This window comes from Stomoxys calcitrans, chromosome 4, assembly GCF_963082655.1.
Source record: "Stomoxys calcitrans chromosome 4, idStoCalc2.1, whole genome shotgun sequence".
In the NCBI taxonomy this organism is placed as follows: domain Eukaryota; kingdom Metazoa; phylum Arthropoda; class Insecta; order Diptera; family Muscidae; genus Stomoxys; species Stomoxys calcitrans.
This window is the reverse complement of record NC_081555.1, coordinates 103152537-103178201: the sequence shown is the minus strand read 5'-3', so window position 1 is coordinate 103178201 and position 25665 is coordinate 103152537. Positions and strand designations below refer to the sequence as shown.

The following is a 25665-nucleotide window of genomic DNA, read 5'->3' as shown; positions in this document are numbered from 1 at the left end:
TACGTCGCCAAGGTCCTGCCCCTTCTATAGGGGTTCGAGAGTGACTTCACAGTAGACCACAGCTTCCCTAAACCGGCTCCTAAGTAACATTGTTCCAAGTGTTCCAGCCACAAATTCCGCTTATGTTCGTTGACTACCCTGTTTATTTCCAGATTCTGCTTGCGCTGGGAAATTGGGCCGCACTTGGGATATTCGACCGGCTGGTATAAAGCGAGCGGCAGCTGCGTTAATGATATCACGGAATTTCCTCTAGACTACTAGCACATCCGAGGGGGTGTCAGTTTACTGAAGCGGCGATTGGTGTACTCTCTGAAGCCAGCCCAATCGGCCTCCTTCTGATTGATAAACGTCGGGCGCCCAGAGGTTATAAAGTCGGTTGGTCGGTCGATGGTGAGAATTATAGGGTGATGGAATGACAGCTTGCCAAGATACATCACTCAGGAGATCAGGACATGCAATGGATGTCTGGCGAGTTGCTACACCTCCTCCTAATCCTAGTGAGGGCATCCTCATTCACCGTGCAAAAATTGGAGATTCAATCTGCTCCGCCAAAGCTATGCCCCGCTGGTCGTTACCTAGGGGAGAATGTCATGAAGTGTGATTTGCATTAAAGTCCCCTAGAAGCAGACGATTATGGACAGATAGTAGCCCAATTATGTCGGGCTTGTAAGCCTGGCCGTTAATTGGGAGACTGCTACCAACCGGCGGTATGTACACGTGGTATAGCTCTATTTTGGCAGCACCGGACCTGACTGTTATCCCCATGCACTCCATGTAGGGGTCACTAGCGCCAGGCGCAGGGTCTATACTGCACGGAATGGTGCATCACGAAGGGGAATCCCCAACTCCATTCCTTGAGCGATCATTACGTAGCACATTGTATCCGTGGATCGCTCCTTGATCGCTGAAAACAAAATGCTCTTCCGACTCATAAAATCCGCAATCTCATCGATCTTGCTACGGAGACCGTTGCAATTCAATTGCAAAAATTATACACTTTCCCGGCACTGGTATGCCAATATTGGGGCTGGGATGCTGCTGTTGCCCCTCGGGAGTGATTGGAGGGTTCAGATAGTCCGACGACGAGTACGCAGAAGGCGATGACGTCGACGCTTGTGATCCACTGCTGCCTATGTTCGCACAGCACCTTGCAACATATTCAGTCTGACTATACTCCCGTAGTGATGTAAAGCCAGAGAGGTGTAAAGAGAGGTGAGGTTACACCTCACCGACCGATGAGGGAAAAGGTTCTGGCAATCCGAACAGAACCAGGTTCTGGGGTTCTTTTCAATCCCGGCACGAACCAGAAGCATGCGAAAAAGGCATCCCGGGAAGTGTCTCTCCCATGACGAAAAAAGGACGAACACGTACACTGAGGCGGCAGTCCTTGCCGATGAAGGATTCAATCGGGTCAATCCGGTGCGTGCAACCGGCTGTCATGGTATTGAAATTGGTTGATAACCTGATATAGCTGCCATATAAACCGATCTCCCAATTTGAATTTTTGAGCCACTGGAGGGCGCAATTATTGCTCGTTTTGCCTGAAATTTTGGAGGTGGTATTTTTCTATGACTTCTAACAGCCTTAATAAGTACGGTCGATATCTGTCAAGAACTTGATAAAGCTCATATAAATTTGAAAAAGTTATTCAAACAACTTGACAAATGCGATCCAAGATATAGGGTTGCCCAAAAAGTAATTGCGGATTTTTCATATAGTCGGCGTTGACAAATTTTTTAACAGCGTGTGACTCTGTAATTGCATTCTTTCTTCTGTCAATTATCAGCTGTTACTTTTAGCTTGCTTTAGAAAAAAAGTGTAAAAAAGTATATTTGATTAAAGTTCATTCTAAGTTTTATTAAAAATGCATTTACTTTCTTTTAAAAAATCCGCAATTACTTTTTAGGCAACCCAATATATAAGACTCGGCCGGGCCACGCTTTTACTTGTTAAACTTAAAATATTACCCCTTTGAAATAGTTTGCTTTCTCAGTTTAATCTGTAAGTGCTTGGAACCCATTTTTGAGAAATTTCACACAACATCTCCTTTAAAAGATTATTCCTCCCATGCCCAAGTAGTGAAAAATTAACTTAAATGTCATCTTCAAAAATTTCAGTTCAATGAACTTTCCAACAAACGATTCGTTTAAACGCAAAGCTTTGTGTTTGTCCACTTTGTTCGTAATTAGGGTACCTTTTCTGCCTTTGGATGCTTTTCGAATAGCACGGCACCTAAATGGTTCAAAAGCAATGGCAGCACTCACTTTGTCACTTTTCCCCCAAATTGCTTTTGCGTCAAAGCCATAAAGCTCCCCTCACATAGCAAAAGCGTAAAATTGCACAAAACTTACCGACAATCCAATTTCAAGGCAGCATCCTTTTGTCCAGCTACCGAAATCATTTGATCCATTATGCCGCATGGCATACCAGCAAAATTATGCTCAGCAGCTTGGCAAATTAGAGCGCGTTTGGAATCACTGCAGCAAATGTTTTGAGATAACACCAAAAAAGCATATGGCCAATATGGAATTGAAAGAGAAAAAAAAAATGGAGGGAGAATATTAACGAGATTTTATAAACACATGATAAATGGGTGTAGTCATAATAAAGGGATTGCCTATAAAAAAAAAATTAAATAAATTTTTTTTTAGAAAAACTAAATTTTGGGAAAATTATCTTTGAGGAATTAAAGTTGTCCATGATTACCATGGAAAATGAAATTTTCAATAAAAAAAATTTTACGGGACTCAATTGAAAGGTATGAGGGAGTAAATTACGATTATGGCCTGGAAGGAGCAATATGCTATATAATTTTTGATATTGGAAGGGATCGGACCCTCCTCTCTTATCCCAAAAGCACCAAAGTTGACCGTTCGGGACAAAATAGGAGACCAATGATAGGTATTAGGAAATAGAGAATTAAAATTGATAATAAACATTGGGTCCAAGTACTGAGGGGACCACCCCGATCCCAAAACCCCATTCAAATAGGCAAATCGTGATAATATGAGGCTCGAATAAAAGGTATGAAAAGAAGATTACGAATATGGTCTGGAAGGAGCATAGGCTATAGAATTTCTTGATATCGTAAGGGGGCGGACCCTCCCCCTTATCGAAAAAGTACCGCCCAATAATAAAAGTTGACCGATCGGGACAATATGGGACTCAAATGAAAGGTATTAGGGAGCAGAATACGAATATGGTCTGGAAGGAGTAATAGGCTATAGAATTTGTTGATATCGTAAGGGGGCGGACCCTCCCCCTTATCCAAGAAGCACCACCCAATAATAAAAGTGGACCGCTCGAGACAATATGGGACTCAATTGAAAGGTATTAGGGAATAAATAGCGAATATGGTTAGGAAGGAGCAATGGGCTATAGAATTTGTTGATATCGTTAGCGGGCGGACTCTCCCCCTTATCCCAAAAGCACAACTCAAAAATCAATTTATGATGATCGGAACAATATGGGAGTCAAATGAAAGATATTCGAGAGTAGAGTACTAATTTAATATTAGAAATTGGGTCCAGATACCTAAGGAGACGCCTCGACCCCACAATCCCCCCAAATAGACATATTGGATGATAATGACAATAGGGGACTCAAATGAAAGGTATTAGAGATTTCTATTACTAATATGGTCTGGAAGGAGCAATAGGCTTCAAAATTTGTTGATATGGTAAGGGGCTGTCCCTCCCCCCTAGCCCAAAAGCACCAAAAGTGGACCGATCGGGACACTATGGGACTTAAATGAGAGGTGTTAGGGAGTAGATAACGAATATGGTAAAGAAGAGGCAATAGGCTATAGAATTTGTTTATACCGTAAGGGGGCGTACCGCCATGATGAACCGCCAGAGCTGATTGGTCTAAGGAAGGACAGCAGAAAACTCTTCAACAGAGCAAAAGCCACAAGAACAACATACGATTGGGACATCTATAAGGCTGAGCTAAGAAAATACAAGGGCGAGCTTAGAAAGGCTCAGAACAAATCCTGGGTAGAATTCTGCAGCTCGGTGGAGGATACATCTGAGGCCTCTAGGCTTAGGAAGATTCTGCCCTCGAGACCTATAACGGTGGCGTATATCCAGAAGTCAGAAAATGTATGGACAATGTCTAGTGAGGAAACACTAGAACTACTCGTTCATACACATTTCCCGGGAAATTCTTCAACGAACAACGTGGCGCCAGAAGAGGTTGTCACTGATATGCATTCATCGGAGAGAAATTGTGTCTGACCCGAAAGTCCTTTTGAGCGATAAGAAGTGTCGACTCTTTTGAGTCGTCAGGCCCAGATGATGCACCGGTTGAATTACAAGCTGTGTCTGATAGACTGGTTCTTTGGCTTAGGGAGATATACTTTGCTTGTATCAGAATGTCATATAAGCCTGTGGGATGGAGAGACACGAAGGTGATTTTCATTCCGAAAGCAGGAAAACCCTACCACACGAAGGCAAAAGATTTTCGTCCTATTAGTCTGTCACCCTTTATGGTGAATGCTCTTGAGAGGTTGGTAGAAACATATCTTAGGGCAAAGATCCCTGGAGATCGCCTGTCGCGACAACAGCATGCACATGATAAAGGTAAATCCACTGAAACTGCCCTTCACGACCTAGTCGGCTACATAGAGCGTTCTCTCGCTGTTAAGGACTATGCAATGGTGCTTTCAATAATGTAAAACCGACGTCAATCATGAAGAAGTTGGGGTTTCTAGGCATCAACTTACTAAAAGAAGCATCACGACAGGCTTGGGATCTGTGGATCTAAAAAGATGGGTCAGCAGAGGAACACCTCAAGGAGATGTACTGTCTCTTCTACTTTGGAATATAGCAATTAACAATATATTATTGTCTCTGGAAGAAAAAAGGCGTAAAAGTGGTCGCGTATGATGATGACGTAGCAATTGCGGTTAGGGGAAAGTTTCCTAGCACTCTAAGAGATATACTTCAGACAGCTCTACGTGCAACAGAAAGTTGGGCTACTGAAGGTGGTCTGTGCTTAAATCCGTGCAAGACAGAAGTAGTTCTTTTCAGCAAGAGATACAAGTTGCCTACAGTGGAACCTGTCTCCTTGGGATGAGAGAATGTCCAATTTACAGAAACCGCAACATACCAGGGTGTTTTGCTGGTCAGGAAATTGAAATTCAAATCCAAAATTTTTGGAAAGGCAAGAAAGGCAGCTCTTGCCCTATGAACCTGCAAAAGAGAGCCATTGGCAAAAGTTTGGGGTTTAGACCGCGTGTCGTTCATTGGGTATATACATCAGTTGTCAGACCTATAATGCTATATATGTTGTTGTGGTCTGGTGAACGGCGCTTCAAAAGTCCACCTACTACTCAATACCTAATCGGATGGCTTGTTTGTGCATCACAGCCGCATTGAGGACGCCATCTGATGCACTGAATTCAATGCTACATCTTATGCCCCTCGACATTGTGGTTAGTCAAATTGCTGCGACCACTGCCGTGAAGTTAAGGTAGCTTTCTCTTTGGTCATGTGGCGGCTACGGACACTGTGTTATCCTTGGTACAATATCCGATGGTCCAGCCAGTGTGGATTACAACCCACCTGAGCCGCTTTTTGATAAAAACTACTGTACCACTATGCTTGATAGAACCGATTGGAACTGCGATATCACTGGAAACAAAAGTTGCATAGACTTCTATACGGTTGGTTCCACACTGGATGACCAGGTGGGCTTTAGGGTGTACACTGAAAAACTAGAACTGGTCATATTGAGAAGGTTACCCGACCCCTGCGGTCGATCCTTGGAATTAAGGAAGTGGTGGAATGGCTAAAATATAATGTAAGACAGCCAGGCAGCCATTAAATCCGTGGAGAATGTATTTCTGATCTCAAAACCGTCCTCGACTGTCGCAGATCTCTCAACGAGATGGCTGAACAGTTCAAAATTCACCTGTTCTGGGTGCCTGATCACAGACATATCCCGGGGAATTGTAAAGCGGACGAGGTTGCGAGACTAGGAACTACCCTACACATTCCAGGGATACTGGAATCTGTGGTTATGCCTCCAGCGACATGTGAGTTAAGTCTTTAGAACCAGGCCGGAAGGACAACGAATGATAGAAGGTCACAAAGAGGGGGCTGTGAGCATTCCAAAACTATGTGGCCTAATCTAGATTTAAAGAGGTCTATCGCTTTGCTGTCATTAGCTAGAACTGAAGTCTCAATCATTGTGTCCGTCGTGACAGGTCACTGTCTAATCGGAAAACATGCCGACAGACCTCGTCTGGTATTAAATTAATACCAAATGGTGTTGAAGATAATTGCAATAACGCGAGTAAATGAATACCATTCGATATTGGTAAAGTACAGATCTTTTTCTATCAGCGTTATGATACCAAAAGCTATCCAGACCACCTTCTTGCTTCCCCATAGAATTTTCGTCGTCCTACCGACTGTTTCGCTGTTCCACAGGGTTGCATGGGCATTCGTCACCCATTCCCTTAACTCGGACTTCGACGACCTGAAAGGCTTCGAGTTAACCAAGTTTATCAACGGCAGTCCTCTGGCCTTCACTCCCAAATAGTCTGCCCTTTCATTCCCCCTTACTCCATTATGACCTGGCACCCTGCGGATTGTGTTAAAGAACAGAACTGGTCTTATCGTAAAGGTTATCCGACCAGTGTGTTTCATGACAGGTCACTGTCTAATCGGAAAACATGCTGACGGACTGAAGATTGCCAACAACGACTTTTGCAGAAGCTGTGAGGACATCGAAGAGCAGTCAGAAGGAGTTCCACATTAGGTTCTCATTTCTTTGAGAACCTGTCTGGTTAAGCGGAGGTGAACATTATTGGGCTTTTTAAAACGATCTGGATGGTTTAACGGTAGGAACTAGAAGGCATCTTCCTTCTTCACTTCCTGTGGTTTCACAATGGTAGAAAACGTCTAAGTGAGTCTGATGGCAGACTGTCACTTAAACCTAACCAAGCACTTTCGGTCCGTCTGTCGAAAGCTCGCTAACTTTCGAAGGAAAAAAAACTAGGCACTTGAAATTTCTCATGAGTTGCTGTAAGTATGAGTCGGTTGGGATCGTAAATTGGCTATATCTGTCCATGCTTTGATAAAGCTCCCAAATAAACTGATCCAGGATCTAGACTTCTAGAGGGTGCAATTCTTATCCCATTTGGCTAAAACATTGCACTAGGTTTTTAGTTTTGAACAACGGTGCCACCTATGGTACAAATCGGTTCATAATCTGATATAGCTCTCAAATAAGTCAATTTCGGAACTTGACTTCTTGAGCCTCCAAGGACACAATTAATATCCGATTTGGCTGAAATTTTGCATAAAGTGCTTTGGATTGACCATTAACAACTGTGTCCTAGCACGGTCCAAATCTGTTCACAACCTGATATAGCTCTCATATAAACAGAAGTCGTATTTTGACTTGTTGAGCCGCAAGAGGGCGCCATTATTATCCGTTTTGGCTGAAATTTTGCATGAAGCATTTTGGCGTGACCATCAAATATGGTCTAAGTCGGTTCACAACCTGATAAAGCTTCCATACAGACTAATCTCCCGATTATACTTCTCTTGCCTCTAGAGGGAGCAATTTTCATCCGATTTGGCTGAAATTTTGCACAATGAATTCCACTTTGATCTCCAACAGCCAAATCAGGAATGGCCGCCACAATCGCTTCATAACTTGGTATATGAAGCGATTGTGGCGGCTCAAAGAGCAAAGCAATTCTTATCCATTATCCTTTGTTTGCCTATAAAGAGATATCGGTCAAAGAACTTGACAAATGCGATCCATGGTGGAGGGTGTTTAAGATTCCGCCCGGTCGAACTAAGCACGCTTTTACTTGTTATTTTTAACTTTTGATTTTCTTCTACAAATGTTGCTTTTCCAAAAAAATCCTTAAACCACATGACTGTTCCCTCTTGCCATGTAGAGGCACTTTGTAATATTTCTGCATTCTAAACTGGCGTTCCATGCAAACATTGACTGCTATGCCAATGTTTATTTGAAAGTTTAATTTGTAAATAGCCCACAAGTTTGTGGCATTTGGTAAAAAAAGGGGGAGATTTTTCCGCTGAAAAATAAAAACGAAACAAAAACAACCAAAAAGATTTACCTTACTACGCTGTGGCCGGTAAAATGTTCGAGGAATGTCAATGTGGCTACCTCAATGGCAGCACTTGACGATAAACCGGCCCCCACGGGCACATTACTCACAATGACCGCATTGAAACCATTCGCAAGTTGTACACCAACGCTGGCCATAAAAGTGTGGATTACACCTTTTACATAGTTAGCCCATCTGGATAATTAACAGGGGCAGCATCATCGTCATCATCATCATCATCATGAACATCATAGGAAAGAGCATTCGCATCATAAAGAACGTCATCGCCATCATTTTTAAGCAACAGAAAGAGGAAGATAAAGATAAAAGAAAATTTCATTAAAAATAGGGAATTGTTTTATAAAATAAGAGGCTCTGTTGCCTCAACAGAGAATATGAAATGAGGAATCAAATAATTAATTAAATAAAGATGTAAATAATCCTAAATAAAAGCCCTGCAGGAGGAAATAAGATATGTTTGATGACACACTGAAGGCTCAAATCGGGTCTAGATATTTGGAAATATCGATTTGTGACCCTACAAAATGTAACTCAAAAGCCATTGGGCGATTTCTGTCTGTCTGTTTTTAATGGACGTAATTGTAGCACACTACCAACAGTGGCCCTACACATGAACCATCACACCGGAACCGCTTCTGCATTGCTTCAAGTTGGCATTCAATTACTGCAGCTTTCAAATTTTAATCTACACCCTTTCATATTTGCTTTTCTCAACCGATTTGGCTGAAATTTTGAACTTGGTGGTTTGGTATGACTGATTTAAGGTCTTGGGCCCACATTAGGCGCATTTATTCTCCGATTTAGCTGAAATGTGGGACAGTGAGTTGTGTTAGGTCCCTCGACATCCCTTTCTTATTTGCCCTTGATCGGCAATATCCAAATCTGATATAGCTGCCGTATAGACCGATCGCTCGATCTAGGGTCTTGAGTCCATAAAAGGACCTATTATTAACCGATTTCGACAAAATTTGGTACAATGAGCGATGATAGGCCCCTTGAAATTCCTGTTTAATTTTGCCCATGTATAGACTGATATCCCGATTTAAGGTTTTAGGCTTATAAAAGACGCAGTTAGTGTCCGATTTCGCTGAAATATGGGACAGCGAGTTGTGTAAAAGCCCCTCGACATCCTTGTTTAATTTGGCCCAGATCGGTCCAGATTTGGATATAGCTGCCATAAAGATCGATATCTTGATTCAAGGTTTTGCACCCATAATAGGCGCATTTATTGTCCGATTTCTCAGAAATTTGTGATAGCGAATTGTGTTAGGCTCCTCGATAGGCCCTGTTTAATAAGGCTCCAATACCGATCTCCCGATTTTAGCTTTTAGGCTCATAAAAGATGAATTTCTTAACAGATTTCCCTGAAGTTTGGCACAATGCGTTGCGTTAGGCCCTTCGACATTAGTACAGAGTATGGCCAAGTTCGGCCTATGTTTGGTTTTATCTGCCATATATACCGATCTCCCAATTTAAGTTCTTAGACCAGTAATAACACGTTTATTACTCAATTTGACACAGCAGCTGTATAAGGTTCTTCGACATTCGTGTTCATTATGATTCAGATCGGTCTATATTTGGATAAAGCTGACACATACATGTACCGATATCCCGATTTACGACCTTTGGTCCATAGAAGGTGCAATTTTTAACCGATGATCTTGGTAGGAGGGGTTGTGTTAGATCCTATAATAACCTTCCTGAATATGGTAGAGATCGGACTATATTTAGATATGGCTGCTATGGATTCATATATGATGTATTTTTACCGTTGTATTACAAGGTGGTGGGTATCCAAATTTCCCCCGGCTGAACTTAGCACGCTTTTACTTGTTATACCCACCACCGAAGGATTGGGGGAATATTCATTTTGTCCGTCTATCTGTTGGAATCACGCTACAGTCTTTAAAAATGGAGATATCGAGCTGAAATTTAGCACAGATTCTTTTTTTTGTTCATAAGCAGGTTAAGTTCGATGATGGGCTATATCGGAAAATATCTTATCCCTAGATCTTATCCTTAAATATCCTTAGGCCCATAAAAGTCAAATTTATCGTCCGATTTTGCTGAAATTTGGGACAGCGAGTTGTGTTAGGCCCTTCAATATCCTTCTTCAATTTGGCACAGATCGGTCCAGATCTGCCACATAAACCGATCCGCCGATTTAGGGTCTTAGGCCCATAGAAGCCAGAATTATTATCCGCATTTGCTAAAATTTGGGACAGCGAGTTGTGTTAGGCCCTTCAACATCCTTCTTCAATTTGGCCCAGATCGGTCCAGGTTTGGATATAGCTGCCATATAAACCGATCAGCCGATTTAGGGCCCTAGGCCCATAAAAGGCGCACTTATTGTCCGATGTCGTCGATATTTGGGACAGTGAGTTAAGTTAAAGCCCTCGACATACTTCTGTAATATTGCACAGATCGGTCCAGATTTGGATATAGCTGCCATATAGTCTGATCTCTCGATTTAAGGTTTTGGGCACATAAAAGGTGCACCTATTGTCCGATGTCTTCGAAATTTGGGACAGTAAGGTGCGTAAGGACCATCGACATCCTTCTTTAATTTGACCCAGATCGGTCCAGATGTGAATATAGCTTCCATATAGACCGATTTCTAGATTTAAGGTTTTGGGGCCATAAAAGGCGCATTTATTGTCCGATTTCGCAGAAATTTGGGACAGTGAGTTGTGTAAGGCTCTTCGACATTTTTCTGCAACTTGGCCCAAATCGGTCCAGATTTGCATATAGCTGCCATATAGAACCATATCTCGATTTAAAGTCTTGGCCCCATAAAAGGCGCAGTTATAATCCGATTTCACTGAAATTTGACACAGTGACTTCTGTTAGGCTTTTCGACATCTGCGTCGTATATGGTTCAGATCGGTTTATTTTTAGATATACCTACTAAAAAGACCAATATTTTGTTAAACACAATTGAACAATGACTGTTTGGTCCAAATCGGAAAATATTTCGATATAGCTGCTATGGGGCATAAGGTGTGCATTTTTCACCGGATTTTGACGAACATGCACCAGTTCTACGTACTAAAACACACCCTCATCTGTCTGTTTAGGTTAGGTTAGGCTGAAAAGAGTGTGCGGATATTTATCCGCCCCATGTTGCTATGGACATACACCTAAGCTAGTCAGCCGTCTGTCTAACTCTGTCTATCTATCAGTCAGTCTATCTATCTGTCAGTCCGTCTACTTGAATGACGGCCTGTCTGTCAGTCCATCTATTTGTCTGTCTGTCTATCCGTCTGTCTATTTGGTTTTTTTTTTCTGCATCGCTGTAGGTATAAAGTCATCGAAAGATGTATAGAGCCTGTACTGAAAAACATGCTCGATTTTGACGTACTAAACCACAACCCATTTCCTATCTCCAATCTCGCGGAACAGTCAGATGGTAATACTTCGCGGGGGCGCTAGCTCATTTTTAGCCTTGTGTTGCCTGTAACGCCTTTCGGACAACCTCTTTCTCTTTCAGTCATTTGTAGACTATCGTTATATACGCGTCTGTCGTCTTCCAATTTTCTTCCGATTCGATGACTGTTACCATATTTCTTTCATTAACCGGCCTATTGGTCTGTTATCGTTTTTACTCAAAACACTGAAAAGAATGATAGACCTGACGGTGAGAGAGGGACTGACGCTGGAGAAATTCAGTGGGGCACAATATGCATACCTCAAAGGCAGGTCGGTAGAGACGGCCTTTCACGACGTGGTACCAGAGGTCGAGAGGCGGTCTTTTTGGATAATGTGGAGGTGGCCTTCAGTAACGTGATGATAGGATCACCGCATGGGATCCACCCTATTATTTCCCAGTGGACTAATAATATGCTTCGTGGCAGGATTATTATTGCAAATCTTGGAGATAGATTTGATCAGAAGGCGGGTAACAAGAGGAATTTCCGGAAGAGGAATACGGAGGAAAGGAGCCGTCAAGCATTGTCAGCTTTCACTTCTGCAGGATGATGTTAGGTAGGAAGTGGGGGATAATCCCCAAGATGATTTATTGTATGTATATATGGCCATTGTGAGACCAATACCGACCTATGGACCACTGGTATGGTGGAGGACCATTAATAAGAAGACTCGTACGAGGGAGTTCGAGAATATATAGAGACTGGGGGACACTGAGATCCGCAAGGCAGGTAGGTATGGAAGCGATGCTGGATATCCAGCCAATTCAGGCCTTTATTCGGAACTGCGCAGCCAACGTCAAGCTTACGATAACATGTTGAAGAAAGACATGTACAGCCACAGTTCCATACTGGACGCTATTGATGCAGAGGGTAGACTGAATAGTATCTCCGACTATCTGGAACAGTTATCGATTGGGATTAGAACATTCAGGATTCGTTTTCCTGGAAGGGACGAATGGAGGGCGATTGCTGTGTTTGAGGGGAATTAGACCTCGATCTTCACTAATGGCTCCAAGATAGAGTCAGTGACTGGACTGTGGGTCTGCTTCGACGCACTCAACATGGGTATGTCTCTGAGACTACCGGTCGAGTGTACTGTCTTTCAGGCAAAGGTCTGTACTATTACAGTAGGCGCAAGAGAAATTCTAGTGGGAGTTCTACCGCCCTTCAAACTCAAGGAGGTCGAGGTGTGTGGCAGATTGTTTAGAGTTCCTGAATAGGCTCCGGGTTCACGATATGAAGCTGATATAGGTTCCCGGACATGAAGGGATTCCGGGGAATGTTCGTCTGCGCCGAGCGAACCAGTCACCGGTCGTGCCATTTGTCGGGCTACTGAACATAGTAGATAAGATGGCCAGAGAGGGGTCGGTGGCGAGAAGGGACTCAGCGGATGGTTGCCTGACCACTAAGGCGCTTTGGCCTGACCACTGACCGCGTTCGATAAGAGGTCGCTAAGCCCATTGACAGGTGTCATAACCATAAACTGTGCCATAGGCAGCATGGCGGCGCATATGGTAATACCACACAGTGACTTCTGCGAGAGTTGTCTTGATAAGGATGAGTAGGAGATTATCGAGTACTTGCTATGTTCACGTCCTGGTCCGCAGGGACTCAAGCTCACCTTTCTGTCAGTCTATCTATCTGTTTGTCAGTCTGTCTGTCTGGATTACCGTCTGTCTGTCAGTTCGTCTGTCTGTTCGTCTATAGGATGAAGGATTTACTGGCGTTCGATAAGCGGTCGCTGAGCCCATTGACAGGTGTCATAACTGTACACTAAGCCACAGGCCGCATGGCGGCCCACATGGAAATAACACACAATGACTTCTGCAGGAGTGAGACTATTGAGCACTTGCCATGTTTATGTCCAGGTCTGCAGAGACTCAGGCTCACCTTTCTGGATGGACAATTTTTTAAACGTTCCAACGTTCCTCTGGGAGATCTCCTGAGATTTGTGAACGGAATGAGAACGGGGTGCGATAAGATCCAACGAAAGTAAACTTGTGTGAGGGATAGGCGTTTCACCCTCCTGTCTGGTGGTTATTCAGTCTTTGCGTTTATTTACTTCGTTTATAAGCTCTGGGTATGGTCTGAGATCGGACATCTTCTTTCTCTTCTCTTTCTTTCTAGGGTATCACAAGGAGCCAAAGTGGTCTCCGAGCAAACTCACATGTGGTGGGCAACCCATTCAACCTTACCCAACCAAACCGTTTGTTTATGAAGGAATCCGACTTATTGTGACCTATGGCGAATCTGGAACATGGGTCAATTTAGGCATCGTGGAGAGGTGTCATCCGAAGCGACACAGGCAGCTTCTGTAGTGACCATAACCTTTCACAAATGGAGTCAAGATGAAGTTTAGCTCGTCATGCATACTTTTTATTAGTGTAGGTCGGTTGGGATTGTAATTGGGCTACATCGGTCCATGTTTTGGTATAGCTGCCATATAAACCGATCTGGGATCTTGACTACTTGAATCTCTAGAGGACACAATTATTATCCGATTTGGCTGAAATTTTGCATGAGGTGTTTTATTATGATTTCCAACAACTGTGCTAAGTATGGTTCAAATCGGTCCATAAGCTGATATAGCTGCCATATAAACCGATCTGGGGTCTAGACTTCTTGAGCCACTAGAGGACGCAATTATTATCCGATTTGGCTGAAATTTTGCACGACGTGTTCTGTTATGACTTTCAACAACTGTGCTTAGAATAGTTCAAATCGGTCAATAACCTGATATAGCTGCCATATAAACCGATCTGGGGTCTAGACTTCTTGAGCCACTAGAGGACGCAATTATTATCCGATTTGGCTGAAATTTTGCACGACGTGTTCTGTTATGACTTTCAACAACTGTGCTTAGAATAGTGCAAATCGGTCCATAACCTGATATAGCTGCCATATAAACCGATCTGGGGTCTAGACTTCTTGAGCCACTAGAGGACGCAATTATTATCCGATTTGGCTGAAATTTTGCACGACGTGTTTTGTTACGACTTCCAACAACTATATTAAAAATGGTTCAAATCGGTCCATAACCTGATATAGCTGCCATATAAACTGATATGGGATCTTGACTTCTTGAGCCTCTAAAAGCGTAAGTATTATTTGATTTGGCTGAGATTTGGTACAACGGCTTCTTCCATGACCTTTAACATACGTGTGGAATATGGCATGAATCGGTTTATAGCCTAATACAGCTCCCCTATAAACTGATCTCCCTATTATAGTTCTTCAACCCCTTAAGTGGGCAATTCTTACTAGATTTGGCCGAAATTTTACATAATGACTTCTACTGTGGTCTCCAATATTCAATATTTTTTTATGCTTTGTTTGCCTAAAAAAAGATTCCATGGAAAGAGCTCGGCAAATGCGATCTAAGTTGGAGGGTATATAAAATTCGGTCCGGCCGAACTTAGCACGCTTTTACTTGTTTTTTTTTTTTGAAATTTTGCAGAGACTGGTCCCTTATTTCGTTGGATACCCACTTTGGATACCCACTTTGAATACCCACTACCTCGGGTATATGTGTAAACCACATTTAGTCATAATCCGGGGAAAAATGCATAAGTTATGCCCCCATATCAGCTACATCGGAATATGGTCCGATATGGACCAAATTCGGCACGGACATTGAGTGGTCTAATAAGTACAAGTGATTGTTCAATTTTGTAAATCAAAACATTACTATTTTTGGTAGCTATATCCATATAAACCGATCTAAACCATATACGACACGGATGTCGAAAAGCCTCAAATAAGTCACTGTCCCAAATTTCGGCGAAAATGGACAATAAATGCGCCTTTAATGGGCCCAAAACCTTAAATCGAGAGATCGGACTATATGGCGCCTATATGCAAATCTGGACCGATCTGGGACAAATTGAATAGAAATTTCAAAGGGCCTAACACAACTCACTCTCCCAAATATTAGCCAAATCGGACAATAAATGCGCCTTTTATGGGCCCAAGACCGTAAATCGTGAGATCGGTCTATATGGCAAAGACTGTAGCGATTTCAACAGACAGACGGACTGACATGGCTAGATCGTCTTAGATTTTACGACGATCAAGAATATATATATACTTAGTAGGGTCGGAAATAGATATTTCGATGTGTTGCAAACGGAATGACAAAAGGAGTACACCCCCAACCTTCGGTGGTGGGTATAAAAACTGGGAAAACCTTTCAAGTTCTCAAAACGCAAAGCTGAGAGGCACGATTTTATAACTATTTTTCATTTGAAGGGTGGCCTTTGATATGTGCAAGGAGTTTCCCCCTGTTTTAGAATGTTCGTGGGCAAATTAGCATTTTTGCATGGTTCGACACTGTTGGCATGTATGCCCATCAAGTTAATTATTATTTATACAAAAATCCACTTTTAATTTTCCCCCATTCGTTTGGCATTGTCCTGCTTTGTTATCATCCACTCCCCCAAAACACTAATTTAAATGGAGTGCCTGTATTCAACAAACCAAAAAGCTAAAAAGTTTACCTCTAACCGAAAACAGGACAATAATACCTCCTTGCCATTTGGTTCGTGCAATGCTTGTTTGTTTTTTTTTTTTTCTTTGTTTGGTTGGTAGGTACTTTCGAAACTTTTGTCTCAGTGAGTGAACGATGGCCGTGCTGTGTGAATTGGAGGATGAAAGTTTCCAGGTGAGGTTTAGTTTAAACAACCGCCTCTTATCTGACAATTTGGACTCTTTTGGGGTCAGTTGCAAGTTTTTGGGAAATTTGTTTGACTTGCCCGATTGTTGGTTTGCTCTTGCTGTTGGTACTCTAGCGGCTCCTGGTGTTTTTTGAACACCTAACAATGCTCTTAGAGCAACAACTGATAAATCATAGTTTTCATATTTTTGGGTGCTTAGGTAAAACTTTTCTAATACACTGGAACAAAAAAAAAGGTGGAGCAGATCTTTGACTTGAGAAATGCTTATGGTGTCTAAATATTAAAACAAAAAAAAAAAAGAAAAGTTGTGGGAAACAATGCAAATTATTTTTAAAACTGAACACCAGAGAGGCAGTAAGGATCTTCTTATGACTCTTGATTTACTGGTGAATTTCATAGAAATCAGATCAGATTTAGATATAGCTCTCATATGTGTATGTATATCGCCCGATTTTCACTTCTAGAGTCACTGCAAGCGCATTTATTGACCAATTGTGCCAACTAGAGGTTGTACACGAATAAAAGAAAACCCGAAAGAATGGAGAATACGAGCGGGGAGGAGAAGAAACGCCCATGCCCACCCAAGCACGGATGTACTTACGCTCATGGCACTCCCCGTCGGCACCATCCTGCTCCTTCAACAAATCTCAGGAGACCTACCAGAGGTATTTTCCCAAGTTTACCCAGATCGCAGAAGAAAGGGTTCCCCAGAAATGAGAGCCTTTGTCCCTGCAGACTCGGATATGAACACAGCAAGTGCTCAATAGTCTTCTCCTCATCCTCATCGAGGCAACAACATCGAAAGTTGTTTTGCGGTATTCACATGCGGCCTATGGCACAGTGCCAGGTTATGAACCATGTAAAAGTACTCATCGACCTCTTATCGAACGCCAGCAACTCCCCTCGTCCTCTTCCGTTCGATGACAGTGCCTGATTTCATCTTAGAGCCATCGGTGTAGATCGAGGTTTCATTTTCCTCAAGTACACCATTCGCTCTCCATTCATCCCTTCCAGGAAAACGAATCGCGAATGCCTTCACCCCAGGCGTGAAAGTAGATCCTCAATCCAGTGCCTGATTCCATCTTGGAGCCATCGGTGTAGATCGAGTCTCATTCTCCTCAAGTACACCATTCGCTCACCATTCATCCCTCGCAGGAAAACGAATCGCGAATGCCTTAACCCCAGTCGGCATTGAAGCCAGGTAGTCGAAGAACCTTTACCCTACGCATACATAACACCCAGAATCGAACTGTGGCCGCAACCCCCCTCCTTGGTCTGCACATCACGCATCGCTTCTAGGCCTGCCTGCGGTGCGCATCTCAGTGCCCCTGCACCTCGACGCAGGTTAGTCTTTGAACTTTCTTGAACTTCCTCGTACGTGTCCTCTTCTCCACAGCCTTCCACGATAACAGTCCTCCATAGGTCAGTACTGGTCCAATAAATCCCCTTGGGGGTAACCCCCCTCTTCCTGCCGAACATCCTCCTGCAGGAGTAAAAAGCGCACAGTGCCTTACAGCTTTTTTCCTTGGTATTCCTCTTCCCGTACAGTTTTGAATTTAGGATCATGCCAAGGTACTTCGCCTCCTTCCACAGCCACAGGGTGACCCTGTCCAAGGACGGGAGTCCGAACTCCGGTAAAGAGCACCAGCTCCATCTTCCTTGGATTGGTCCCAAACCCATTTCCATGATGTCGCTGATCGTCGACAGAAACCTGCTTCTGACCAGCAGCACGACGTCGCCCGCATAAGCGATTATCCACATGTCATCCCCACCAAAATCCAACAGGATTTCATTAATCATGAGATTCCATAGAATCGGCGAGAACACCCATCCTTGGGGCGTTCCTCTGGTCGCCCGCCTTCTGACCACACTATCTCCCAGGGTCGCATTCATAATCCACTGGGAAATATTGGGGTAAATCCCCGTGCGGTCCAGTGCGGCGACTATCGATGCTATCTCCACATTATTTAAGACGCCCTGAATATCCAAGAAGGCCGCTAAAGTGTACTCCTTTTGTCGTAGAGACGTCTCGACTTCCTGTACCACCCCGTGAAGGGCCGTCTCCACCGACCAGACTTTGAGGTATGCGTGTTGTGCCCCACTGAAGTTTTCCGGCGCCAAAGTGTACTCCTTCTGTCGTAGAGACGTCTCGGCCTCCTGTGCCACCTCGTGAAAAGCCGTCTCCACCGACCTGACTTTGATGTAGGCGTGTTGTGCCCCACTGAAGCCTTTCGGCGCCAAAGTGCACTCCTTCTGTCGGAGACGTCTCGACCTCGTGAAGAGTCGTTTCCACCGACCTGACTTTGAGGTATGCGTGTTGTGCCCCATTGAAGGTTTGCGGTGTCAGTCCCCCTCTCACCTTTAGATCAATCAGTCTTTCCAGTGTTTTCAGCAAAAACGATGACACACTAACAGGCCTATGAGCTTTCGTCGTACTGTAGTTTATTCCCCCGCCTTGGGGATAAAGACTACATTGACCTCTCTCCATGCCCTTGGAATGGAAGGACCATTCCAGGCTAGCTCGGAAAATCCGCTCAACCCAGGGCAGGGTGACTTCAAGGGACTCCTGTAGCAGTACCGGGATAACATTCGACTTTACTTCTTCAAAAATGTAGCCGGCGATGGGGAACACCATAGAGCCATGATTAAGATTTTTTTCGGGCCTGAATTGTAGAATATCGATGTGGACGTACTGAGGATGACCCCCGTTTTTTCGGAAAAACAAACTTTGACGAAATTTTCGTGAACATTTTCTGTTAAAAAAAAATCTTTTGTTTCGTCGCATTCATTACTCTCAGTGCACTATGCTTGCCATTTGCTGTCGCAGGTTGAAGTCTACATGAAAATAAAAACTTTTTCAAATGATCACTTGGCCAAACAAAGCCCAAGAAGAAGAAGAAAAACAACAACAACAACCAGAACAAAAACAAAAAGAGTCCTAAAGTAAAGAGGAAGTCACTATTTAGGAACCTAACAAACGAACTACAAAAACGAAGTTTATTTTTGCCTCAAATGCAAATGTCAGTTTAAAGGACACCAAAGGAGTGCATGGCCACCAACGCACCACACAGTCTTAACACAGGCAGAGACACAGGCCACAAAGGACTGCAAAGGATGTGGTGAGAGACAATGAGAAAGAGGACGACAAACATAATGCAAACAGCCGGATGGACGTGCGGACGGACATTGATGAAACAACGGAAGTGCATACAATGCTGACGCACCACACAGACATCCGAGTCACATAAAAGCTCACACATCGAAAGCCAATGTCAGGCGAAACAAGGAAGAAGGGAATTGCACAACAACTGGCCACGGAGGACAATAAAAGTTCGCCAGGCAGACGTCGTTTCAAGGAACAAACAGCAAGTCAGTGCCTTTGCATGTTTTTCTGTCTTACGGCCAATGTCTTTGTTTTGTAAAAAAATTCGTTGGCCGGAAAAAGAGCCACTGTTGATTTTCATTTTTCCTTGGTGTTTTATTTGCCTAGCTTCTTGAATTACTTTTTAAGTTTTTTTTTTTTTTGTTTTTTGTTGCTGCGTTTTTCACCCTCCATTCGTTGGACAGGTGATGAACGCTTAAGGCCATGTCCATGATATACAACCACCAGTGTCTAAAGTAGCAGGAACCTGATAAGAACTAAGTTAGCCGTACCTTAAATGCGGCAAATGTGCAGCACTGCAGTTGTATGCGTTTGCATAAGAAAACATCTAATTCGAAGTTTGTCCATAAAGTCCTTCGTTACTTACTACAGGCGAGAGCTGTAAAATGTATGTCTCATTGAAAATTTAAATTTGTTCCCAAAGTAACATTTCGAAGGACTTTGTAAACTGTGATAATTCGCCACGTTTGTTAATTGAGCAGAAATGTTTCAAAGTATCTTTTGAATGTCGTATTATACGAAATGGGTTAAATTAGCATTTGGGTAGGGTAAAAGAAGTGCCTGTTAATTTATAGTCATGGGTTTTATTCAAAAGAAGGGATAAGTGGGAAATCTTCTATGTTTTCAAAGATAAAACAAGTGAACGCGTAGTAAGTTGGACTGGGCAGAATCTTCCATATCAGTCTAAACATAGACCGATATGGTCCCAACCGACCTACATCACTGACAAGTAAATTGCAATATTTCGAGGGGAAAGATTCACTCGTTCGAAAGTTAAACAGAAATAAAAAACAAGTAAAAAGGCGTTAAGTTCGGCCGGGCCGAACTTTGTATACCCACCACCTCGGGTATATATGTAAACCACCTTCCATCAAAATCCGGCGAAAATTGCATATCTTATGTTCAATAGCAATGTATATCGAAATGTGATCCGATTTGGAACAAATACTAATAAGTACAAGTCATTGTTCAATTATTGGTCTTTTTAATAGCTATATCTAAAAATAAACCGATCTGAACCATATACAACATGGATGTCGAAAAGCCTAACATAAGTCAATGTGGCAAATTTCAGTTAAATCGGATTATAAATGCGCCTTTTTTGGGGCCAAGACTTTAAATCGAGATATCGATCTATATGACAGCTATATGCAAATCTTGATTGATCTAGACCAAATTGCAGAAATATATGGAGGGGCTTAACCTTACTCTCTGTCCCAAATTTCGGCAACATCGGACAATAAAAATGCCTTTTATGGGGACAAAACATTAAATCGATAGATCGCTCTATATGGCAGCTATATTCAAATCTGGACCGATCTGAGTGAAATTTAAGAAGGATGTCTAACATAACTCACTGTCCCAAATTGTGGCGACATCGGTCAATAAATGCACTTTTTATGGCCCCAAAACCTAAAACCGAGAGATCGGTCTATATGGCAGCTATATCCAAATCTGGACCGATCAGTGCCATAATGCAGAAGTATATCAAGGGCGACATCGGACAATCAATGCACCTTTTATGGGCCTAAGACCCTAAATCGGCGGATCGGTCTATATGGCAGCTATATCCAAATCTAAACCGATCTGAGCCAAATTGACGAAGGATGCCGAAGGGCCTAACACATTTCACTGTCCCAAATTTCAGCAAAATCGGATAATAAATGTGGCTTTTATTGGCCCAAGACCCTAAATCGGCGGATCGATCTTTTGGGTTGCCCAAAAAGTAATTGCGGATTTTTCATATAGTCGGCGTTGACAAATTTTTTCACAGCTTCTGTAATTGCATTCTTTCTTCTGTCAGTTATCAGCTGTTACTTTTAGCTTGCTTTAGAAAAAAAGTTTAAAAAAAGTATATTTGATTAAAGTTCATTCTAAGTTTTATTAAAAATGCATTTCGGATTTTTTAAATGAAAGTATCATTTAAAAAATCCGAAATTACTTTTTGGGCAACCCAATATATGGGGGCTATATCAAGATATAGTCCGATATAGCCCATCTTCGAACTTAACCTGCTTATGGACAAAAAAAAAGAATCTGTGCAAAGTTTCAGCTCAATATATCTATTTTTGAAAACTGTTGCGTGATTTCAACAGACAGACGGACGGACATGTCCATATCGTCTTAGATTTTTACGCTGATCAAGAATATATATACTTTTTAGGGTCGGAAATGGATATTTCGATGTGTTGCAAAGGGAATGACAAAATGAATATACCCCCATCCTTCGATGGTGGGTATAAAAATTAAACGTTTGGGAAATTTTTACGACAAACCAAATAGTTGTTGTTGTTGTTGTAGCAGTTTATTGTGTTCTATCTTTGGTCTGCTTGATTCTGTTGAGTGTCAAGACCCAGGAACTCTGCGACTAAAATAAGGTGCGTCCACAGGAATCTGGGTCTGAGTCGAGTGGGTCTGGCCGAGCAGTTAAACAGGTGACGTGTATCGTGCGAACCCTGGTTACAATCGGGTCATACATCTTGGACGTCGACATCCATCCTTGCTCTGTAGAAGTTGAGGCGACTGCATCTGCCGGAACGTTATTGAGCCAGAACTACTCTGGTTTACCGGGGGAGGTCAATTTCCTCAGGTGCAATGGGAGGCGGTCGTTCTCCAAGGACTGCATTCACCCGGTAGCCATTTACCGCAACTGCTACCATGTCTGCATGAATATTGTCTAGACCTGCTTGATATGCCGCTTGATCTAAGGTTCTCTCTTGTTGCGATGAACTTCAAGCTCGAGATCATCTAGATCTTCTGGGCGGTGGATATCTATCCGCAAGATGCTGACGACCACACAGATAATTCGCGACCCAGCGTTTCAAGCCTGGCTGTAGGGGCGTGTTGGCAATGTCCTCAATTAAATTGGCATGGCTGACCGTGTCGATTGCTTTCGATAGTTCCAGTGCCACGAGGACCGTTCACATGGCCTGGACTGATTGAAGCCACGGCAAATATGTGCGGTCATGGCATGCAAAGCAGTTATTGTGCTATACAGTCTTCGGAATCCATGTTGATGCTCGGCGAATGGAATTTCTCCTACGAGGCTCGGGAGGAGTAACGCCTCAAGCGTCTTTGCCACTGGTGAGAGAAGGTAGATCCCCTGTACGACTCCCCCAAGCTCGGGTCCTTTCCAGGCTTCATTAGCGGGATCACTCTGCCCATTTTCTAGACATAGGGAACTATAAGAGTGTTCAAAGACAGTTCGAGGACAGTAGTAAGGTACTCAACACCAGGTGAATCCAGATTCTTCAACATCAATGTCGAGATTCCGTTGGGGCCCAACGCCTTAGATGATTTGGCGGTACGGATGACATTCGTAACTTCGCCCACGGTAAATTTCGATGGCTGTCCATCGGCTCGGAGACCACGAATACGGCGAATGGCTCTCCTCCTTGCCATGTCACTCTCGGGATGCACAATAAATTGACGGTTGAACAACCTGGAGCATCTTTTCGGATCAGTCACGGTTATTTCGCCAAAAGTGACTGAGGTCCTGTCATCCCGTCTACCTGGATTCGAAAGAGATTTAACAGTAGACCACAGTTTGCCTTCATCGATGCCTAAGTTACATTGCTCCAAGTGTTCTAGCCACAAATTCCGCTGATGTTCGTTGACTACCCTGTTTATTTCCAGATTCTGCTCGCTGGGGTTAGCGGGGTCCATAGCACGAATCCCATCACGCTCGTCTGCGAGTACCACTGCTTGCGCCGGGAAATTCGGCCGCACTTGAGTTATTCGCCCGGCTGGTATAAAGCGAGCGGCTGCTGCGTGAATGATGTCTCGGAATTTCCTCTCGACCACCAGCACATCCGGGGGAGGTGGCAGTTTACTGAAGCGACGGTTGGTATACTCTCTGAAGCCAGCCCAATCGGCCTTCTTATGATAGATAAACGTCCGGCGCTCAGAGGTTATGACGGTGAGAATTGTGGGGAGGTGATCTGACCCCACAGAGAGAGACAGCTTGCCAGGATACGTTACTGAGGAGATCAGGGGATGCAATGGAGATGTCTGGCGAGCTGCTGCACCTCCTCGTAATCCTAGTGGGGCATCCTCATTCACCGCGCAAAACGTGGGGCTTTCAATCTGCTCTGCCAAAGTCCCCTAGAACCAGACGATTATGGCCAGATAGTAACCCACTTATGTCGGGGTTGTAAGCTTGGCCATTAATCGGGACACAGCTACAAACCGGCGGTATATAAACGTTTTATAGCGCTATCTCGGCAGAATCTGACATGACTGCTATTCCCATGCACTCCATGTAGAGTTCACTAGCGCCAGGCGCAGGCGGAATGGATCTATATTGCACGAAATAGTGTATCACGAAGGCCAATTCCCCACCTCCTCTCCTTGAGCGATCCTTACGTAGCGCATTGTATCCGTGACAACTGTGCAAGCTGCAGGTGTTGGTCAACTTTGTCTCCTGGATCGCTGCGACCAATATATCTTTTCGACTCATGAAATCCACAATCTTATCGATCTTGCCACGGAGTCCGTTGCAGTTTAGCTGCAAAAATCCCGGCACTGGCCTGCAATATTCGGGCTGGGATGCTGCTGTTGCGAATATTGCCGTACAGGAGAGGTCGGGGGGGTCACATAGTCCGACGAGGACGCAGAAGGCTACGACGACGACGCTTGTGACCCACTGCTGGCTATGTTCGCACAGCACCTTGCGACATATCCAGTATGACTTTACTCCCGTAGTGAAGTGAGGCCAGAGCAAGATCGGAAATGTATCCACTCCATGCACCGGTTACACCTCACTGACACCGACCGATGATGGAGGCGGTTCTGGCAAACTGAAGAGAACCAGTGTATGGGGTTCTTTTCACTCCGGGATGTGCCTCTTCCAGGACGAAAAAAGACAACCACGTACACTGAGGGGGCAGTCCTTGCCGATGAGGGTTCCATCGGGCCAATCCGGTGCGTACAACCGTTAACCGTGTAACGTTTCTCCTAAACGTATCAAACAATAGCCATAAACGTAGTATTATTGAACGTAACTAACTTTTTTTTATCGTAAACCCTTTAGCAGCTTCGTCTACGTTAAAAGGACCTTCCTTTTGTGGTAAAACCAGAAAATCTTTAATTGCAAAAGTGTTTCGATATCCGCAAATTATTACTCTTGTACTGAAGCAAAAATAATTATCTTATATCTCTTCTACCAGAGAGAATGAATGAGTATTTTAGCGTATAGACCGGTGGTTATAAAAAATACTCACTCTATTGCTCATTACTTTGTACATACATAAGAAAATAATCCCAAGCAGACCCATGAGCTTGCAAATAATTGCAATTGTGTGTTCGTCACTGGTATAGACACACACAATATTTTTTTTTCATTCTTTGTTTTGATTGAGCAGGTAGCAGTCAGCATTTTGAGCAGATCGGAAGGGTGCCTGTGGTAAACTAGAAATTTTTTAAGTTTCGATACAAAAATGTTGGCATGTCCAATGACAAAAATCATTAGAGCAACACACAAATGGTTGCCAGGTACAAGAAAACACAACATGAGATCTAGGGCACATACATTGTTTGGCAATATCTACGCGATAACAAAATATCCATCACAAAGTAGGTATTCAAATGTGCGAAAACAACAACTATTTTTGGTTGTATTTATAACATAACGAGAATAGCAGATCAAAGTACAAAACCATAGTGGAGTTGTGCACAAATGGAAGGTTTTTAGGATAATTCTGTATCATAACATCGAGAATTTCCTTTATATCAAACGGATTATTTCTTTGCGCGTAGCTAAAACGATTTTAAATGTTATGACGATGAAGAATATAAACGGAAACACGAAGTTAATATACTCTCAACATATGGTGGTGGGTATAAAAATGGGCTAAGATTGGGTAAACAACTTAAATATATGCAACGAATGATAGATAGTCACAAAGGCGGAGTTGTGAGCATTCTAAAATTTTGTGGCCTAATCTAGACTGGATGATGTCAACCACTTTGCAGTCACTGGCAAGAACAGATGTCTCATAACAGGAAGAAGAGACAATAGAACACCTTGTATGTGTGTCCCGCACTGGCAGTCAGAAGAACCTCCACTTT

The 25665-nt window shown here is 43.3% G+C and overlaps 1 protein-coding gene across 2 annotated transcripts in view; it reads right to left on the bottom strand.

Moving 5' to 3' along the window:
• Positions 1-25665, bottom strand: part of LOC106089678 (galactokinase) — a 156564-nt gene that overhangs the window by 113134 nt on the left and 17765 nt on the right. For both annotated transcript variants that reach the window (XM_059367804.1, XM_059367806.1), the window contains exons 4-5: positions 8102-8287; positions 2352-2477 (exon numbers count right to left, since the gene is read on the bottom strand). In XM_059367804.1, the coding sequence (XP_059223787.1) occupies positions 2352-2477; positions 8102-8287 (312 nt within the window). The remainder of the gene's footprint in view (positions 1-2351; positions 2478-8101; positions 8288-25665) is intronic.